Consider the following 16,254-nt stretch of genomic DNA (forward strand, 5'->3'; position numbering starts at 1 on the left):
TATGTATAGCGCTGTGTGATTGTATTTGTGAAAAGTGCTATACAAATAAAATGTACTTACTTACATAAGCGTCTTTGCTTGTAGCAGTTTACCCTTGTGTGGAATTGCTTAGAATTCCTGTAGTCCCCAGCACATTTAGTCTTGTGTTTATCTCTGAAGGTGCTTTTAGGCATACACCAGCGAGGTAATGGGGCTACATGTAATCGGTGACAGGTAGTTTATCAGCTGCTGCACTTGTTTGAATCTGATCAGGAGGGTTGCCATTGGTAACGGTTACATCTTGGACCACTTTGAACTGTGAGTGCTGTGGACAAGTGGACCAACAGAAAACAGAAGCCATCACTGGAGAAATAACATGGGATTAGACAATATTGGGATCACAGCAATTCCTTCTTGGACCTCTTTGCGGTAATACTTGGAAAGCCTGAGTATACCATTCATGTCACGTAGCATTTGTGGTGGTTTCAAAGTCACAAAAATGTACAAGATATTGTAATCGATTTGTTTTTAGTCTATTTTAACTAACCTATATGTGCTGGTGATAAATTGGCCCAACTGTCTAATATACTGTGGAATTAAAGAGATTATCAATAAGGAAAGGTGTCCTTAGTAAATATTTGACAACATTATTTGGTTACACCTGAAAGAGCCAATCTATGTTATGCTGTTTCCTCATCAAAAACACATCTGGAGTTATGTTTAGTTTCATTCACTCCTTTAACACACAAACTCTGCATATGCTGAATTCTTCTCTCTAAGGTAGTAAAGGTAGTGAAAAGTAGCTGTTTAATGGAAAACCACCACTATATGACATCACAAGGTGGAAGCATTTTGAGCTTTGGAGATGTAGACAGACTGTGTGAATAAAACAAATCACAATGCCAGGTATGTTTTTGATTATAACATGACTAAAAGATCAAGAATAGTTAATTTTGTATTATTTAGAACCTTTGGGTTAGTACATAAGAACGATTGGGTATTGAGTATACTTATATTTTATTTAGCCTACACAGAAGTACGCATCTACAGTTTGTACTGCTGTTGCTATTCTATCTAAAGCTGAAAGATTAACATACTGGCCTACACAGTGAACGCTCCATGTAGTAGCCCTAAAGAGAATCAAAGCCCCCGCCACCCCCCCCCCCACCCCCTTTACTCCTGTAACACCTCACAAATCATTGAACCGTCCTCTCCTACATGTGATCGCTAATCGACAGGAGGACTGACCATGGCCTGCATGGGAACAGTCACTGATTCGTAAAATGATACAGTCTCCTCTTTGGTTTAGCGCCTTCCTTCACTGAACATGAGAAATTCACACGGCTATACAGAAAATCACTACCGACAACACATAGCCTCCATGCCACTCGAGGTGCTAAGTAAGGCTAAAGCACTTGTTCATTGTCTGTCACCTATACCCATAAGGCATTCAGTAAACAACACATTAATTCGATTAGTTCTTAGCTTGCATTGATATCATCTGTTAGGGACATATGCAGCTTTTTTGCACTTGGTTTACCCACAATGCAATGAAAATAAACGTGTGAAGATGGCCGGGTGTGCATAATTAATTCCACGTAGACATAGCATGGAAAAACGTCTCATAGGGTTTATTCCATTGTGGTTAGCAGCTTATATTATGGTATAGGTGATTTGTAGCTTGGTTTGTGTGAGAAAACGACATGAGGTGTTGACAGATGAAGAATGAAAATATCAGGCAGTCTAACAATGGTGGTGTTCAAGTGTTATGAGGGCAAAGGGAATTGCTCAGAGGAGGTAGCCTTAGTGGCATATTATCTGCAATTTATTATGTTGTTTGGCTTGTTTTCTTAAAATTCTGTAAGATTTTGTAAGTTGGCATTTTGTCAGCAGCAGTATATCAATGTCATGACTTGAAGGGTTTTATATAAAAGTGAGCTGCCGTAGTGTTTGGAAAAATTCAAGGTCACAGCAAATGTCAAATTTGAGTAGAACGCAAATGTGGAACAACTTTCTGACAAGGCACTGACAATATATAGAAATATATAAATAGAGTCCTAGAATTTTTAAAGGGACAGTCTGGAATTTTGCACATAGGACCTAATTTCCTAGTGAGCCACACTGTTGGAGACAAGTGGAGACACTTTTAAAAATATTACATCCAGTCCTTGTATTTGCAGAAGTCGCTGGTGCTAGGCTAGTGCATGTTAATGGCCATAGTTAGCCTGCCACTAAAAACAGTCATATCCACTCCACAAAGAACCGAAGCAAATCTATTATTACGCCAGACTGTCGATGTAAATTAACCAGGCTGGTGCCACCTAAATAGCAGTGATTGGTTAAATAAAAAAAGTACCCGCCTACCGTCGAGCGAAGGAATGCTATTGCTGTGAAGTCGGACGGTTTCCACGAAGTGAAACCAGCTGATGAATCATGCTAGATGTAAATGTCTGTGTTGATAGAATAATGTTTGAAATAAAACTAACCTTGCATTGCATGAATCGTCACTATTTTCTCAGCAGCAGCAGCAGCAGCAGAATTTTACTTGGTACTAGGTGATATCAGTCCGCTGCTGCCAAGCTTTCTATCAGGAAGTACTTGCTGCTGTTGTTGCTCAGACATAAATCCTTCAAATGCAAGGTTGGTTTTACTTAAACTATTCTATTGACACATCATTCATATCGACAGTCTGATGTAATAATAGATTTGCTTTGGGTGTTTTGTGGAGTGGGTAAGACTGTTTTTAATGGCAGACTAAATATGGCCATTGACATGCGCTAGCGTAGTAGCAGTGACCTCTGCAAATACAAGGACTGGATGTAATATTTTAAAAAGTGTCTCCACACGTCTCCAGCACTCTGGCTAACTAAGAAATGAGGTCTTATGTCCAAAATTCTGGACTGTCCCTTTAACAAGTTGATTTTAATCGCTATCTCTATTTAGCCAAAAAAAAAAAAAAAAAAGGCTAAAAAGTCTAAAGTAGCAAGTGGCATAGCCTTTAATGTATTTATACTACTACTATACTACTACTACTACTACTACTACTATAAAAGTTCATTTACTTATATATATGGCTGAAGTAGTAAACTTTTATATCTGATGTACTATACACTTGAATATAATTATAGAACCCCTTGCAGAAAGACTCCACCCAATCAGGTATTCAAACCCACAACCTTCTAGCTGTGAGTCAGGGGTCTAATTAAAAGTACCTGTACCTGTTTCCCTGAACTATAGTCATTTTATCACATCTTCATCAGCAGTGAGCGGCCATACAGCTGTCTCCTGAAGCAGAAACACATTGAGATAGAAAATGTAGGCTGCATATATGAAGTGTATTGAATTTTTCATAGAATCTTAAAGTGCAGTTGTTGATTTAGGTCAGTGGTTACTCTTAAAACTGCATTACAAACACTAGCCTGATTTTTACACAGAGAGCATTTGTGCAGCCTTACTCAAACTAGCAAGGGCTCAATTGGAAAATAAACAATGCTTGACTCTTATGACAACTTGGAGTACAAGTTAAGCACCAAAAATAACCGTTAAACCAAAACTTGTTTATTTTTTTCATAAGTTATATAGTTATATAGTTTATATAGAATTTTGTACTCTAAAAGTGAATATAGTACAGGAAATAATATAAGCGTTCTTAGTAAATTATATGCAGTCTTGTTTAAGAGTAGTGCAGTGGTAGTAGTAATGTTAATGTTAAAAACAAACAAAAAAACAAAGGTTTTAGTTCTTTCAAGTTGATAATACATAACATCACTGCTTTTTTTCACTGCCAGTTCAGTCCTTGTTATCTTGGCCTATTTCATCAGAGGTTTAATACTCCCTACAACAGAATTATAGCCAGACTGGACAGTGGTAGACTGAATGGAAAACCTAATTACATACCTCATACCTCTTCTCTTTAACTACCAGGCTACTAAAATGTATTCTACAACAGATTTTTCAGCACTTTTCATTTGAATACAATGTATTGATTTTATTAAAAGTACATGTATAGCTCTACTCTGACAATAGACACTTAATGTACGCAGTCATTTTCATAATTCACTACAGCTCAAACAAACAATAATCATAATTTTTCCATGTCCTACTGTATGTTGTGTCCCCCACTGAGATAAATGCATTATGACTGAAGCCGTTTGGTTAGGTGCTGTTACTCAACAAAGCATATATTTATTTTTGCATTATGTGATTGTAAATGGTCATTTTACTTTTCAGAAAATAGTTGTAGTAGTATAGCAAACAACATAGCTCCTACTGCTTAAGGTAGTATTTTTGTATTTGATCAATTATTGACAAAGGTACTGTGTATTATAGTTTGTTTAGTATACCTTTTGTGGTTAGATTTACAATTATGCCTTTATCAAGATACAAGACCCTCTCAAGATACAAGATACAATCTTCATCAAGATACAAGTCCCTACCTCTTAAGCTAATTGTTTTTTGACACCAGCCCTAACTTAGCTATATGAAGGTAGGGATGCATTGATACTGATATTGGCATTAAATGTCAATGCTGATACTAATCACTTTTGCTGGATCGGGTATCAACTCCATAAACTCGGTTAAGCCAAAGTCCCGGTTGGCCCTCGGATGTAATGAAGCAATTTGCATTCTAAATTTAGCCTAGAACATCACATATTGTTTGATCTTTTATTCATACAAAGCAGCTCAGGGATAAAGGGCATTTATATCACACAGTCTCTCTTTTGCAATAAGTTAACTGTGTTTTAAGGAAATAAGTGTCATTTTCCATCCCTTCACTTGTTTCAGTTCATATCTGGTATCAGCAGACACTTAGAGCCAAAGTTTCAATTTCGGTATCAGAAAAGTTGGATCCATGCATCCCTATATGAAGGTAAATTTACTTATACTATCAAGATTAAAAACTATGATGTTAAATTATACGAGCCACTTATTGCGCATATTGGTGGTTTATGTGTTTTGGATTGCATTACTGGTTAGTAGGTTGATCACATTTAGCGTTAATTACAGTCATACTCCCAGAAGGAAAATTCACAAATGTTGAGCCTAATCATTTATACTGTAATTGACTAGACTGTAGAGCAGGGTTTGTATGTTAAACGTGTGAATGAAACAAAACACATCTCCAGATATGTTTGTGATGAGGAAACAACAATATAGATAAAAAAAAAAAAAGTCCCACTATAGATCCTTTAAAAAGAAAACTGATACAGTTGAATACAATAAAAAAAAAAGAAATGTTCAATACATTTTAGCTGTTCCTCCACAGTTTTGTCTCCGTCCTATTTGGCTGCCTGTGGGTATGACTTCATCTCACCATCAGCCTGGTGTTTTGACAGGGAACAGTGTCTTTTTTCTGGCGTGTGATGTGAATTTGAATGTGTCACGGACAAAGACAAGACATCGGAGAGAGAAAGAGAGAGGTGGAAGATAGATAGAGATTGTTAGAGAAAGAGAGTTTGTGTTAGGTAGTGAGAGGGATGGACATAGAGAAAAAATGTAGCAGAAAGTGATGCATGATTAACGCAGGGGTGATTCAAGTTTGGAGCCGTGCCTTGTCTTTCAACTCAGCCCTTGACTGGAGGAGCTCACCTGTTCTCATGCCTCCAGTGGTACCTCTCACCGACTCCCAGTGCATTCTAATGCTTTTGTCTCGGGTTCTGCGGTTACGGTTCTGATCTGCTTTATCCAAGTGCGTGTCACCTCAGAAAAGAAGAAAATCTGCCAATCTCAGAGACAGAGATGCTATTCTGAGTCTGTACCCATCAGTATACTCTAGGGTGCTGTTGGTACTTTGCAGCTGATGTTATCAACATTTTCTGGGGGTGTGAAGCTAACTGAAAGCACTGATCTGTAAGAAGGGTTACTCAAGTTAGACTTAATCCAAGCTTTATTTTAGTACAACAGAACAACAGAAAGCGCTGACCTGATTGGAATTACAAGTGAAATGATTTGTGCACTTAAACTTTGTTTTGCGTGCATTGTGTCTCCATGGGAACTGTTGAACATTGTGCCAATAGATATACATTTAGAACACTGCTCACTCAAAAGGCCTGCCATGATAACTAATTTTGAAGTGAGATAAATATAAATGTAAATATAGATGATAAACGATTATATTGAAATCAAACCATAAAGCAGAATTATTATTTTAAATGTACAATAATGTTCAACAACACAAACTGCTATAAATAAATAGCAGAATGCAACACTTAGATAGTTAGTTTATAACTAAGAATATAGATAAAAGTTCATAATTAAACCTTCTACAGCTCAAATCAAACCAAAATTTTCCCACTTGTGCAAAGTAAAAGTACTCACAACAAACACAGTCCTCCCAAAAAGTAATGTCCCATCTGTCATGTGTGTGAGTGATTTAGTACTTCTCGAGACAGCCTAGATGGTTAATGATTATATTTGGCTTCACTGTGATAATTACTGGTTTAGTGGTCTTAATTTGGTGTGTCACTTTTCAGAGCATCAAATCAAGTTACTTTTAGGTTGATAAGTAATCCTATTGAGTGGACATATAGTTGGCATCCCAATGTTTAAATCTTCATTCTTTCAGGATTCATCAATGAGTCATGGATAGAATGTTTATTGTGTGGGTACAAAACGCTGTGTGGATTTCAGACATAATTACAAGGGGTCAGTAAAGCTACATTCTTTACATTCTTTAGGTATTTTAGCATTTACCTCCTAACTAGAAGATTCACAATTCAATCTAGGCATGTTAGGTATGTTTACTCTACGCAGTGGTCAGTTTGTTGTAGTATATACTGTAATTAAAATAAGATTTCCTCATTTCAAACCTTATAAAGAATTCATATATCACTGCTGCCTTTGTATTGTTCTCAAACACTATTCATGAACACATATTTTAACTATAACTTTAATTGACTATATTTCACAGCATGCTTAATGGTAAATTAAATCCATTTTAAATAGCAGAGAAACTGCTGGACATAATTACCCCTCTTCATGTCTGGTATTTTTATTTCTCTTCAGTGAATATGTAATTATATGAAAAAAATATTCTTTTGTGCGACCCACAGTGGGTTTAAAAGAGCACTGGTAAAAACATGCTTGGGCGATCACAGGAGAACAGGGTCTAATTATCAGATCCAAGCTCCTTGGATTTAAAAGAATCCCTGACTTTTCAAATTGAGCCTAATGCAGCTTTTGTCAAACACACTCAGTTTTAGTTTGCCACCACTGGACACAGCCTTACTAAATTCCATATTTTTTATTCCAGAGCCATACCCTGTTAAGTATGTTAATAACAACTGATTGAACAGCAAAGTCAGCAAAGAGGGAAATAATTAGGTTAATGAATCAATACCGTTGTAATAAAATGCAAGACAATAGCAAGAGTATAGTAAAGCAACACTATGACATTTTTTTCTGCATGATTACACAGATAAAAGTTACATATATTTAAGAACAATATTGTGCAAATGCAAACCCGCTGAGAGTAAGAACACATGTATTTCCAGGTCAGGCCAGTCATTTAAACAATCAAAAAAAAAAAAAGTAATAAGTAATAATTTTATAGAGCCTCTTTCATAGATTATCTTGAGATGCTTCACGGACTGAAAATAAACCAAAACATTGATACAATAGGTATAATATAAAACACATGCAACAAAAATGGGAACTTTGTGAATCAGTGGATGAAGCATGTTTTTCGTTATTTATGCTCTATTCCGTATTATGTTCCTTGCTTTACACTGTTTCACATGAGAGATAGTCCGATCATACCTACTTTGCCCGTAACACTGAAAAATACTTTCTTTCTTGTTAGTCTACTCGACCTCTAGTATTTTCTCCTGGGCTGAAAGTGGAAGAAAAATGGTGACAAGCAAAGGGACATTGTTGAAAATCGATTGGTGAAGTTGGGCTCTTTAACACTGCCCTAGACACTCTGTGTATTTGCCCTCACGCCTCATGCCTGTGAGCAATGCCATAACTGTGAGTGTCTGTCAACCGGGATCGTAGGAGAAATTAATTACAGGTTACAAATAATTAACAACATGAGAGCGACCTGGGGGATGCACAAGGTAAACAACAAACACTGTAATGATGCATGTGGGGGTTACTGGACCTTTTCTGTACCTAGTTAAAGCCCGATAAAAACACTTTGTTGCGTACGCATTGTTAGCATTGTGCGGCAGTGTTAAGGTCGTGGACATATGTGCTAGGCTCCTCAATTGTTTTTTAAAGAGGCCCTCTTACACTTTTTCTGATCTATGTTATAATAGTTACAATATTATTGTTACATTACAAACATACCTGGAGTTGTGTTTTATTTCATTCACATGTTTAACACACAAATCCTGCATATTTAGTTCTTCTCTCAAACGAAAAACACTGTGTTCAACCTTGTGATGGCATGTGGTAATACAGGAAGTGCTCCACTGTGTTTTTAAACTCCATATACCGTCGCTAGAATTATTTAGATTATTTCAGGTCTGTAATTTCCTAGCTGTACCAAAAAAAAGGTAAAAGGTAGCTGTTAAAAAATAATAAAGGGTTACTCAAACATGTGTGAAATTTGCTTAATAAAGGATCTTTAAAATCAATTCCCAAATCAGTTTATGAATGTCTCGTCCCACTCTTCATTACCTTTCAACACTAAATTCAGTGAAACCTCCCTTTGTTCACATCTTTGCAAGAAACATAGAGATGGTCTAATAAAAGTTTGCTGTACCCTTGCGCAAGACATTAAGCAAATGAAACAAAATTAAACAAACAGAAAATCCTCCCACACTACACCCCCTCTCCACATTCAACACATACACAAGACTAAAAACACTGGGTAGATAAGCATCCAATGTTCTCATGAAAACGTCATCCTTGCTACTGGCAAGTAACAACTAACACTCACCTAAATTACCTAACCTAATTAACTAACTATCTTTTAATTTAAGGCTACGTTTATATGATGACAGTTTTAACAGAAGACGCAAAAGTGTTGTGTCTTCACTTTTTATTCCGCATTTAGATGATTGTTTTCATGAGGAAATCTGCGTGCATACAGTGACACAAAAGTGTGTGGAATTCGTTTCGGTGTGCATGCCAGGCGACGATGTGGTAACGCTAGGTGGCGATGTATGTGACGTAACCATGTATGCGACGCGAGCAGATCTGACCAGAGTTTTGTATCAGTTCAGTGTAGACAGAAACGATACGACAGCGTGTATTCAACTTTTCCACTCTGGAGGGTGGCTTCAGATAGTTGTGTTTTTAAGCCCCAAAAACACCATTACCGTCTAAATAAAAGGCACTTATGATAAAATATTTTGTCGTTTTTACATGCAAGCGTTCTTGTATAAACAAGCCCTTCAGGTTGGTGGTTCTATTCTTACTTGTACTTGTTTGATCTCTGTGCAAGACACTTTACCCATCTTACCTCTTATAATTTGTAACCATGCAGCCTCGGTCATTGGCACAAAATCGTGAGCAAGCTTGACTAAGTACCAAATAATACAATTGTTGGTACATGTCTGAAATTCTGTTGAACTTAGGTTGAGAAAGCTGGTATAGATATATTATTATGATCACAAGGTTAAATGAACTTGTAATCATATCGATTAAACTTTTGACATTGTCCCAGGTCTGTAATTGGAGGTTACTGAACTTGTGAAGGTTGTGCTTATCATTATGCCAGTTCCCATTGTGTCTAGGAGCACAGTGCATTGGCCAAATGGAAATGATTCAGTAATGCGTTCAGTATAAATCAAGACAAAGAAATATCACATAAAACATAATAACCTAAAGACGATTTGAGAGAAGGGCAGTTGCTGGAGCGCATCTCAAGGTCTTACAGTCCAGTAATCCAATCAGGTTTATCGCACAACCTTTGAACAGAAACCCTTTCATGAATTTGTTTTCCGAAAGCGACTGTTTCAATCCTTGGTCTGTGTCCTTAGTCTCGGTGTGTTGCATAAATTTATTTGCAAAAGTTTTTTTAGTTTATTTCTTTTACCTATTTATTTTGTTTTTAAATTGTTGTTTTTTGGAGAATCAAATTTACAGACTGAATTAAAGGTCTATTGTGTAAGTTTTCTGGTGCAGGATTCGTCAAATGCTTTTCACCATGGAGACAAAACCTGACCAAGTTACATGTCAGATCTGTTTTTGAGCTATGAAACAACCTGTAATTGAATAAATGTAAGGTAGAGCTGTTTAATGTCATATTGTGGAACATTCCAGGTGTAGCAACAACTTAGCCATGGACCCCCAACCAAAAAGTTACATAGTGCACCTTTAAGATTAATCATATCATCCCTGCTTTGAATATTGTGAGGCAAAGTTTGTGCTGTCTATTATGCTTTTATTAAAGAAGCCATCCATGACAAAGTGTGCATTAAAGATTTGTTGACATAAATATAATGCTTTTTTTTTCCCCCAGCAAATTCTAAACCACAATAAATCTCACAAGGTATGTCAGTGCAGAGATCATAAGAGAAATTTTCCGTTGCTATTCCATTCCGTAGCTGTTTATAGTTCCCTTTTACAGTATTTTCTAAATTTCTTAGACAAAGTTCACTCCTGTATGTAAACTCATCTAAGTCTGTTGTGGCCCAGTGAACCTCAGATCTGTGTTGTGGTTCAATAGTTCATGTAGCAGCTCCCTCCAGTCGCCGTGGTGATAAGAGCGAGGATGTTTCTGCCCTTTTGAGACCTCATGACGTTTGTCACTGTGAAATGAGATGTACTCAATCTGCATACAAGCGCTGTGTTGCATTTGTGATTGACTTCTCTCTATCTCGTATGTTATATGGGGTTACACATTGTTAAATTGAAAAACATGTTTTAGTTTAGTCTGTGTTTCTGTTAGGAAATCAATAATAGTCAATAATTCAAATACATTATCAGAAATATTTTGATGACAAAGAACAGGATTCAACGCCTTCAGGATGCTCTAAGCAAAATTTGTCTTTGGAGGCTTGGCCGCTTTTGTGACTCTCAAACAGAAGTTATCTATTCTTCATATTTCACAACATGATGCACAGCTGCCATCATCTGCACTCTATGTAGGATATCTGTATTACTACATCAGATAGAGAAGTACAAAGCCATTTATAAAGGCTGAGAACACCAACAGCCACTCTCTAGGGTGGTCTATAAATTAATGCTTCAAAATAACACTTTTTTTTATTATATCACTTTTTTATTATAGGCCTGTATTATAGACTCACTATAATATGATGACTCTGCTACAAAAACTTTCATTTTAGTTTTACTTTATGTTCACCTTATTTAAGTTCAATAAATGCAGTGCCAGTGCCAGTTCAAACTAAACAACAGAAGTTGGTCATTACAGTCAACATCCAGGAAGCCCAAGAGAGCGTGGTCCGGATCCAGCCCACCTGTACACCACTGTAACAAGGTGCTAACCACAGTGCTGCTAAACAAACGGCTGTTAACTCAGGTGTTCACAATGGCCCCTTCCAAGTTCTCAAAAAGAGCGGAAAGTGTAGGACCAGTGGAGGGGAGAGTACATGGACACACCCTCCAGAAATAAGCACAATAAGGAGAAGAGGGGAATGTACCAACCCAGCTACAGACTGGACAATAGGACAGTTTGTAAGGAGCCCAGGAAAAGTTGGAGAAGGTCTTTCAGGCTTAACTGATTTACTTTTCACTGATGCATAGTTCAAATGCAAAGAAAAAACTGTAATTGCAAAATGAATGTAGAGTTTCATCTGTTTTAATGAGCAATAAGTTGTGCAGTACAGTACATACGCATACTAAGGTACTTGTGTGTTTTAGTGTTTAGTGTTAAACTATAAAATATGCACATCATTATTTTACATTTAATTAACTGTAAACTGTATTTAACTGTATTTATCTAAAATGGCTTCATAATAGAAACATGTTCATTGACTTCCTGCTATAATCAATCAAAAATGAAACTTTGAGTAAGGTAATGATGACACACAAACACACACACACGCACACACATACACACAAAAGGGGGTTTATCAACAAGTTAAACTAAAGCAAATGGACTGTCTTACCTTTTGAAGTCAGTCTTTTATTACCAACCAGGTAGCTTCATCAGGGCTTGTGTTTGTGACTGACTCCCCATTAGATGTAGAGGATGACCCGAGGCATCCTTGGTGCAACCCTCTCCCAGGTGTGAGAGAGCTTCCGTGTCTGTTTAGGGCTGGCCTCAAATATCTTTCACACAGCCTCCTTTACCCCTCTTTCAAACCACCAAGGTTTCATTGTGCTTTTCCAGCTGATAATAGCTACTTTTGAAAACCTTTTCCACCATGGCCCACTCCTGGACGAATGAGTCACTGCAGTGAGCAGTTTCTTGGGGATAAATTCTTAATCAATATGTGTTTATAGTTTGAATTAATTGTCAGAGAAAAATAAATTAAAAAAATAGAAATTGATAGGCCAATCTGTTTTTAACACATGAAGAACATCACCAAATGGGTCAGTGATGAAGTTCATATACTATACTGTGAACTCTCCAGATATTTTAGCTGAAAAACAATGTAAATAAAATGACCACAAATATTGACTTTGTTTGTAAGCTTAGGACATTCAGTGATTCCTAATGCTGTGTTTGCTGTGTACATGTTTGACTTCCTATGCAATAGAGTTTATCTTTCTATTAGACAAATAAATATGTTTTTGGATGGAAATAAATAACAGTTCAGTTTCAGTTACACCCTTCATGGCCCTTATATTGGTTTCCATTGGAGCTGAACATTCTCTTTGTATCCCCCTGACACACATGACTGTTTCTATATTGTCAGACAGTTGTATGAATACAAAACGCTCCATGTTCACATTGCCCTGAGCAGGGTGAATGGTGAAGTGAGCAGGCACTGATGCAAAGTGTGAACCCCAGGCACAAAATACAGGTTAACCAGTGACCATGATACAGACAAACACACAGACATACTGTAACTACGAAGCAGGGTCTGGTCCACTGTCAAATGAAAATGTGCAATTACAAAATTAGTGGAAATATACAGTATTGGAGACTAATTACTTCTTCTGGTATAACAAATAATGTATGTGTTGATGATAGGCAATTCTAGCTGTTGATCTGATACTAAGTAATACTACAGCAAGTATTTTTATATCAGTCTGGTACCACTACAGATTAATTTTTTTTATTAAAATGCTTTGAAACTCCTCAGTTATAGATAATTTTTACTTTATTGTTTTCAGTCCACCCCAATTCAAAGCAAAGATTTAAAAACTGGATTTCATTATAATTTTATGTTTGTGTGAGAAATTTTAATTATTGTAAGTGATAGTTTGACTCAAATAATAATATATAATAAATAATTGTACCTGGTAAAATTATTAATATTACAATTGCCTGTCCCACCAAAGTCTGGAATGTATGATGTTAAATCCTTACCAATAGTCAGTTGTCATAGTAGTCTTTTTTGTGTTAACTTTATTCAGGCAATGTTTTTTTCCTAAGTGATTCAAGTTGGCTTATATTACTATGAATATGATTTCTTTTACAAATGTGTTGTATTTTTATTCCTGTGAATTTGGCATATATTATAGAGAAATGTGCTTTATGCCGTTTCAAATCAGCATTTCTGTCCCACTTCCAATTGGCTTTGTGCTCATGTTGTGTCATGTCCCCCTCCTGCTGTTTTCCACCTGCTTCCAACAAAATGCAAGCACTCTCTTCTGCCTCCAATTCATCTTTGCACAATAAATCTACTAGCTTGTTAAATCTAGTCCTAACAACACTGTAATAGAAATTGTATTGCATATTTTGAGATACTGAACCAGCATGTGGCCAGACACAAATGTTGGGTAACTGGTTTCTGTGAGTTTGATGTGTCTATGGAATTGTTCTTATACTTCCTTGACTCTGCGACACCAGACTGGGGCGACCCGGAGTTGACTGCTATTGCCAACATGAGAGTGGAGCAGCTGTGCTACAACTGCAGTTTCTCATCAATGAAGTAAGTGTTTTTAATATGTCATTTTTAGTTTGTCTTTGTCATAGACTGTATATATAAATGGACACAGCCAGCCCACTAGCATCCTTGTTCCAAATAGAAAGTCTTCATGGTGGCACTTCTGGCTCCTTCAACTCAGTTTCCAATTGATTTTACATTGAAATCTATCACCCCTCTCTTTGTAACTGCTGCAGTGAGCCTCGTCATTTTGGTCTTAAAACAATGATCACTTTCACTTTTTTTATTAGGAAATTTCATATTCCTAACTAGAAAAGCACTCAGAGAGCACAGACCTCCGCCAAGGACTACCCCCATTTTTTATATAAATTGCGATAAAATCAGTCTTCTGGATCAGATCCGGATCAGCCTTTGGAATATGAAAGAGGATCCCATTGTCCATCCCTGAGTCAAATTTCATGGGGTTTGGTCAATAATTAACCAAAATATTGAGAAACAAAATTTTTGGCCCCATTTACCACAATGTTAACTAAAATTTCAAAGTGATCCAGAATCCAGGATTTCTTCCGGATCACCCCCAAAATGAAATCAGTTCTTCCTTTTCACATTTCCAACAACTCCTGAAAATTTCATCAAAATTGGTCCATAACTTTTTAAGTTATGTTGCTAACAGACAAACAAACAGACAAACAAACAGACAAACGCCGGCAAAAACATAACCTCCTTGGTGGAGGTAATAAGGACCTGGCCCCAAATTTGCTCCTATAACCGCTTGCCTCTGTAAGCTTCATTAGAGTGGAGTCGAGTGCTATGGGTGACGTCACACTCCCTTAGTCCACTTCTTTATACAGTCTATGGTCTATGTATATGTAAATATTATTATTATTATGTGCCTTATGGATCCTTTTATTACTCATATGATAGAGGCCTAGTGTTTCTTTTTTTTCATTATTTAGATTTTTTTTCTTAATAAGTAAAAGGTGCACTCTGTATCAGTCATCTGCTTGATTCCATGGATATATTACTGCTTTGCCTAACATGTTCCATAGTATGAAATTTAGATATAATAACATATCTATCTCCTCCAGGCCAAGTTACAGGTCTGATCTGTGGCAAGGCAAGTATGCTCAAATAAATGCAAGGGATAAGTTTAATTGTACTGTATACTGTATATGATATAGCATTCCACGTGTATCAGTAAAATCTCCTTGGAGACAGTGGAGATAAATCAATGGCGCATCCTCCACCATAAAAAGTTTCATAGAGTAACTTTTACTCTACCAATACATTCAACTTGGGAGGCTTGCAATGAAACATAAATAAGTCAAATAAACAGAACACTGAACTAAATGGTCACATTTTTCTATAGCGCTTTTCCACCTTCAAGGCACTCAAAGCGCTTTACAGCAAGGAACCACTCACCCATTCACACACACATTCACACACCAGTGTACGCAGACACTGTGGGCAAGGTGGGTGAAGTGTCTTGCCCAAGGACACAATGACAGCATTCATCTGTGGGAGCTGGAATCACACCAGCCAACCTGTGGGTCAGTGGATCTGACCGCTCAACCTGTGATGTTTATGTTGAGAGCTGGATTCAAACCGCCAACCTTTAGATCAGTGGGCAAATGCTCTACCAACTGAGCTACTGCCGCCCGAACTGCACTGCCGCCCGAACTACACTGTATTCATTATGGAGCACGGGTCCCCAGCCTCTGGGCCATGGACCAGTACTGAGGCCACGAAAGCGTGAACGGGGGGGTTCACGCTTTCGTGGCCTCAGTACTGGTCCCATACGCCGCATGGACTGCGCCTCCTCCCCTGTTTCCCGTGCCTTTAAACCAGAACTAAAACCAGGACTAAACCAGAACCAAACCAAAACTAAAAACAGGTCTAACCCAGATCTACACCAGATCTACAATCAGGACAAAACCAGGACTAAAACATGATTTAACCAGGACTAAACCATGCTGCATGGGCTGCGTCTCCTCTCGTATGTCTTGCAAGCTGCGTCTTCTCGCATATGCCACTAGTCCGTGAAAATATTATCCCGAAAAAAGCTAAATCCCAACAATAATAATACTTTATAATAATACCTTCCTTAGAGTCACTAAGGAGAACTCTTGCCTGAAATATATATAAGTATAGATGTTTTAACATAATAGTCAGCATTGGACATATGTAATGCAATTTCTTTACACTACTTAAAATGACTAAGATCTGAATTATAGACTGATGTTAATCTAGTTCTACTGTGGGCAATTGCATTTAATTTAATTTGACTAAAAGTGCATCATGATTCATAGTTTCATCACTTATCCAGTTATTTATTCCTCCTCTGTTAGCCTTATATAAACTT

At 37.1% G+C, this 16,254-nt stretch overlaps 1 protein-coding gene across 2 annotated transcripts in view; it reads left to right on the forward strand.

Moving 5' to 3' along the window:
• The window catches only part of stxbp5l (syntaxin binding protein 5L), a 195,434-nt gene that overhangs the window by 91,895 nt on the left and 87,285 nt on the right, over positions 1 to 16,254 (forward strand). For both annotated transcript variants that reach the window (XM_055150169.1, XM_020920397.2), the window contains exon 3: positions 13,856 to 13,937. In XM_055150169.1, the coding sequence (XP_055006144.1) occupies positions 13,856 to 13,937 (82 nt within the window). The remainder of the gene's footprint in view (positions 1 to 13,855; positions 13,938 to 16,254) is intronic.

The sequence above is a fragment of the Boleophthalmus pectinirostris genome, unplaced genomic scaffold, assembly GCF_026225935.1.
Source record: "Boleophthalmus pectinirostris isolate CB_2022bp ecotype Guang Dong unplaced genomic scaffold, ASM2622593v1 HiC_scaffold_1, whole genome shotgun sequence".
Classification (NCBI taxonomy): domain Eukaryota; kingdom Metazoa; phylum Chordata; class Actinopteri; order Gobiiformes; family Gobiidae; genus Boleophthalmus; species Boleophthalmus pectinirostris.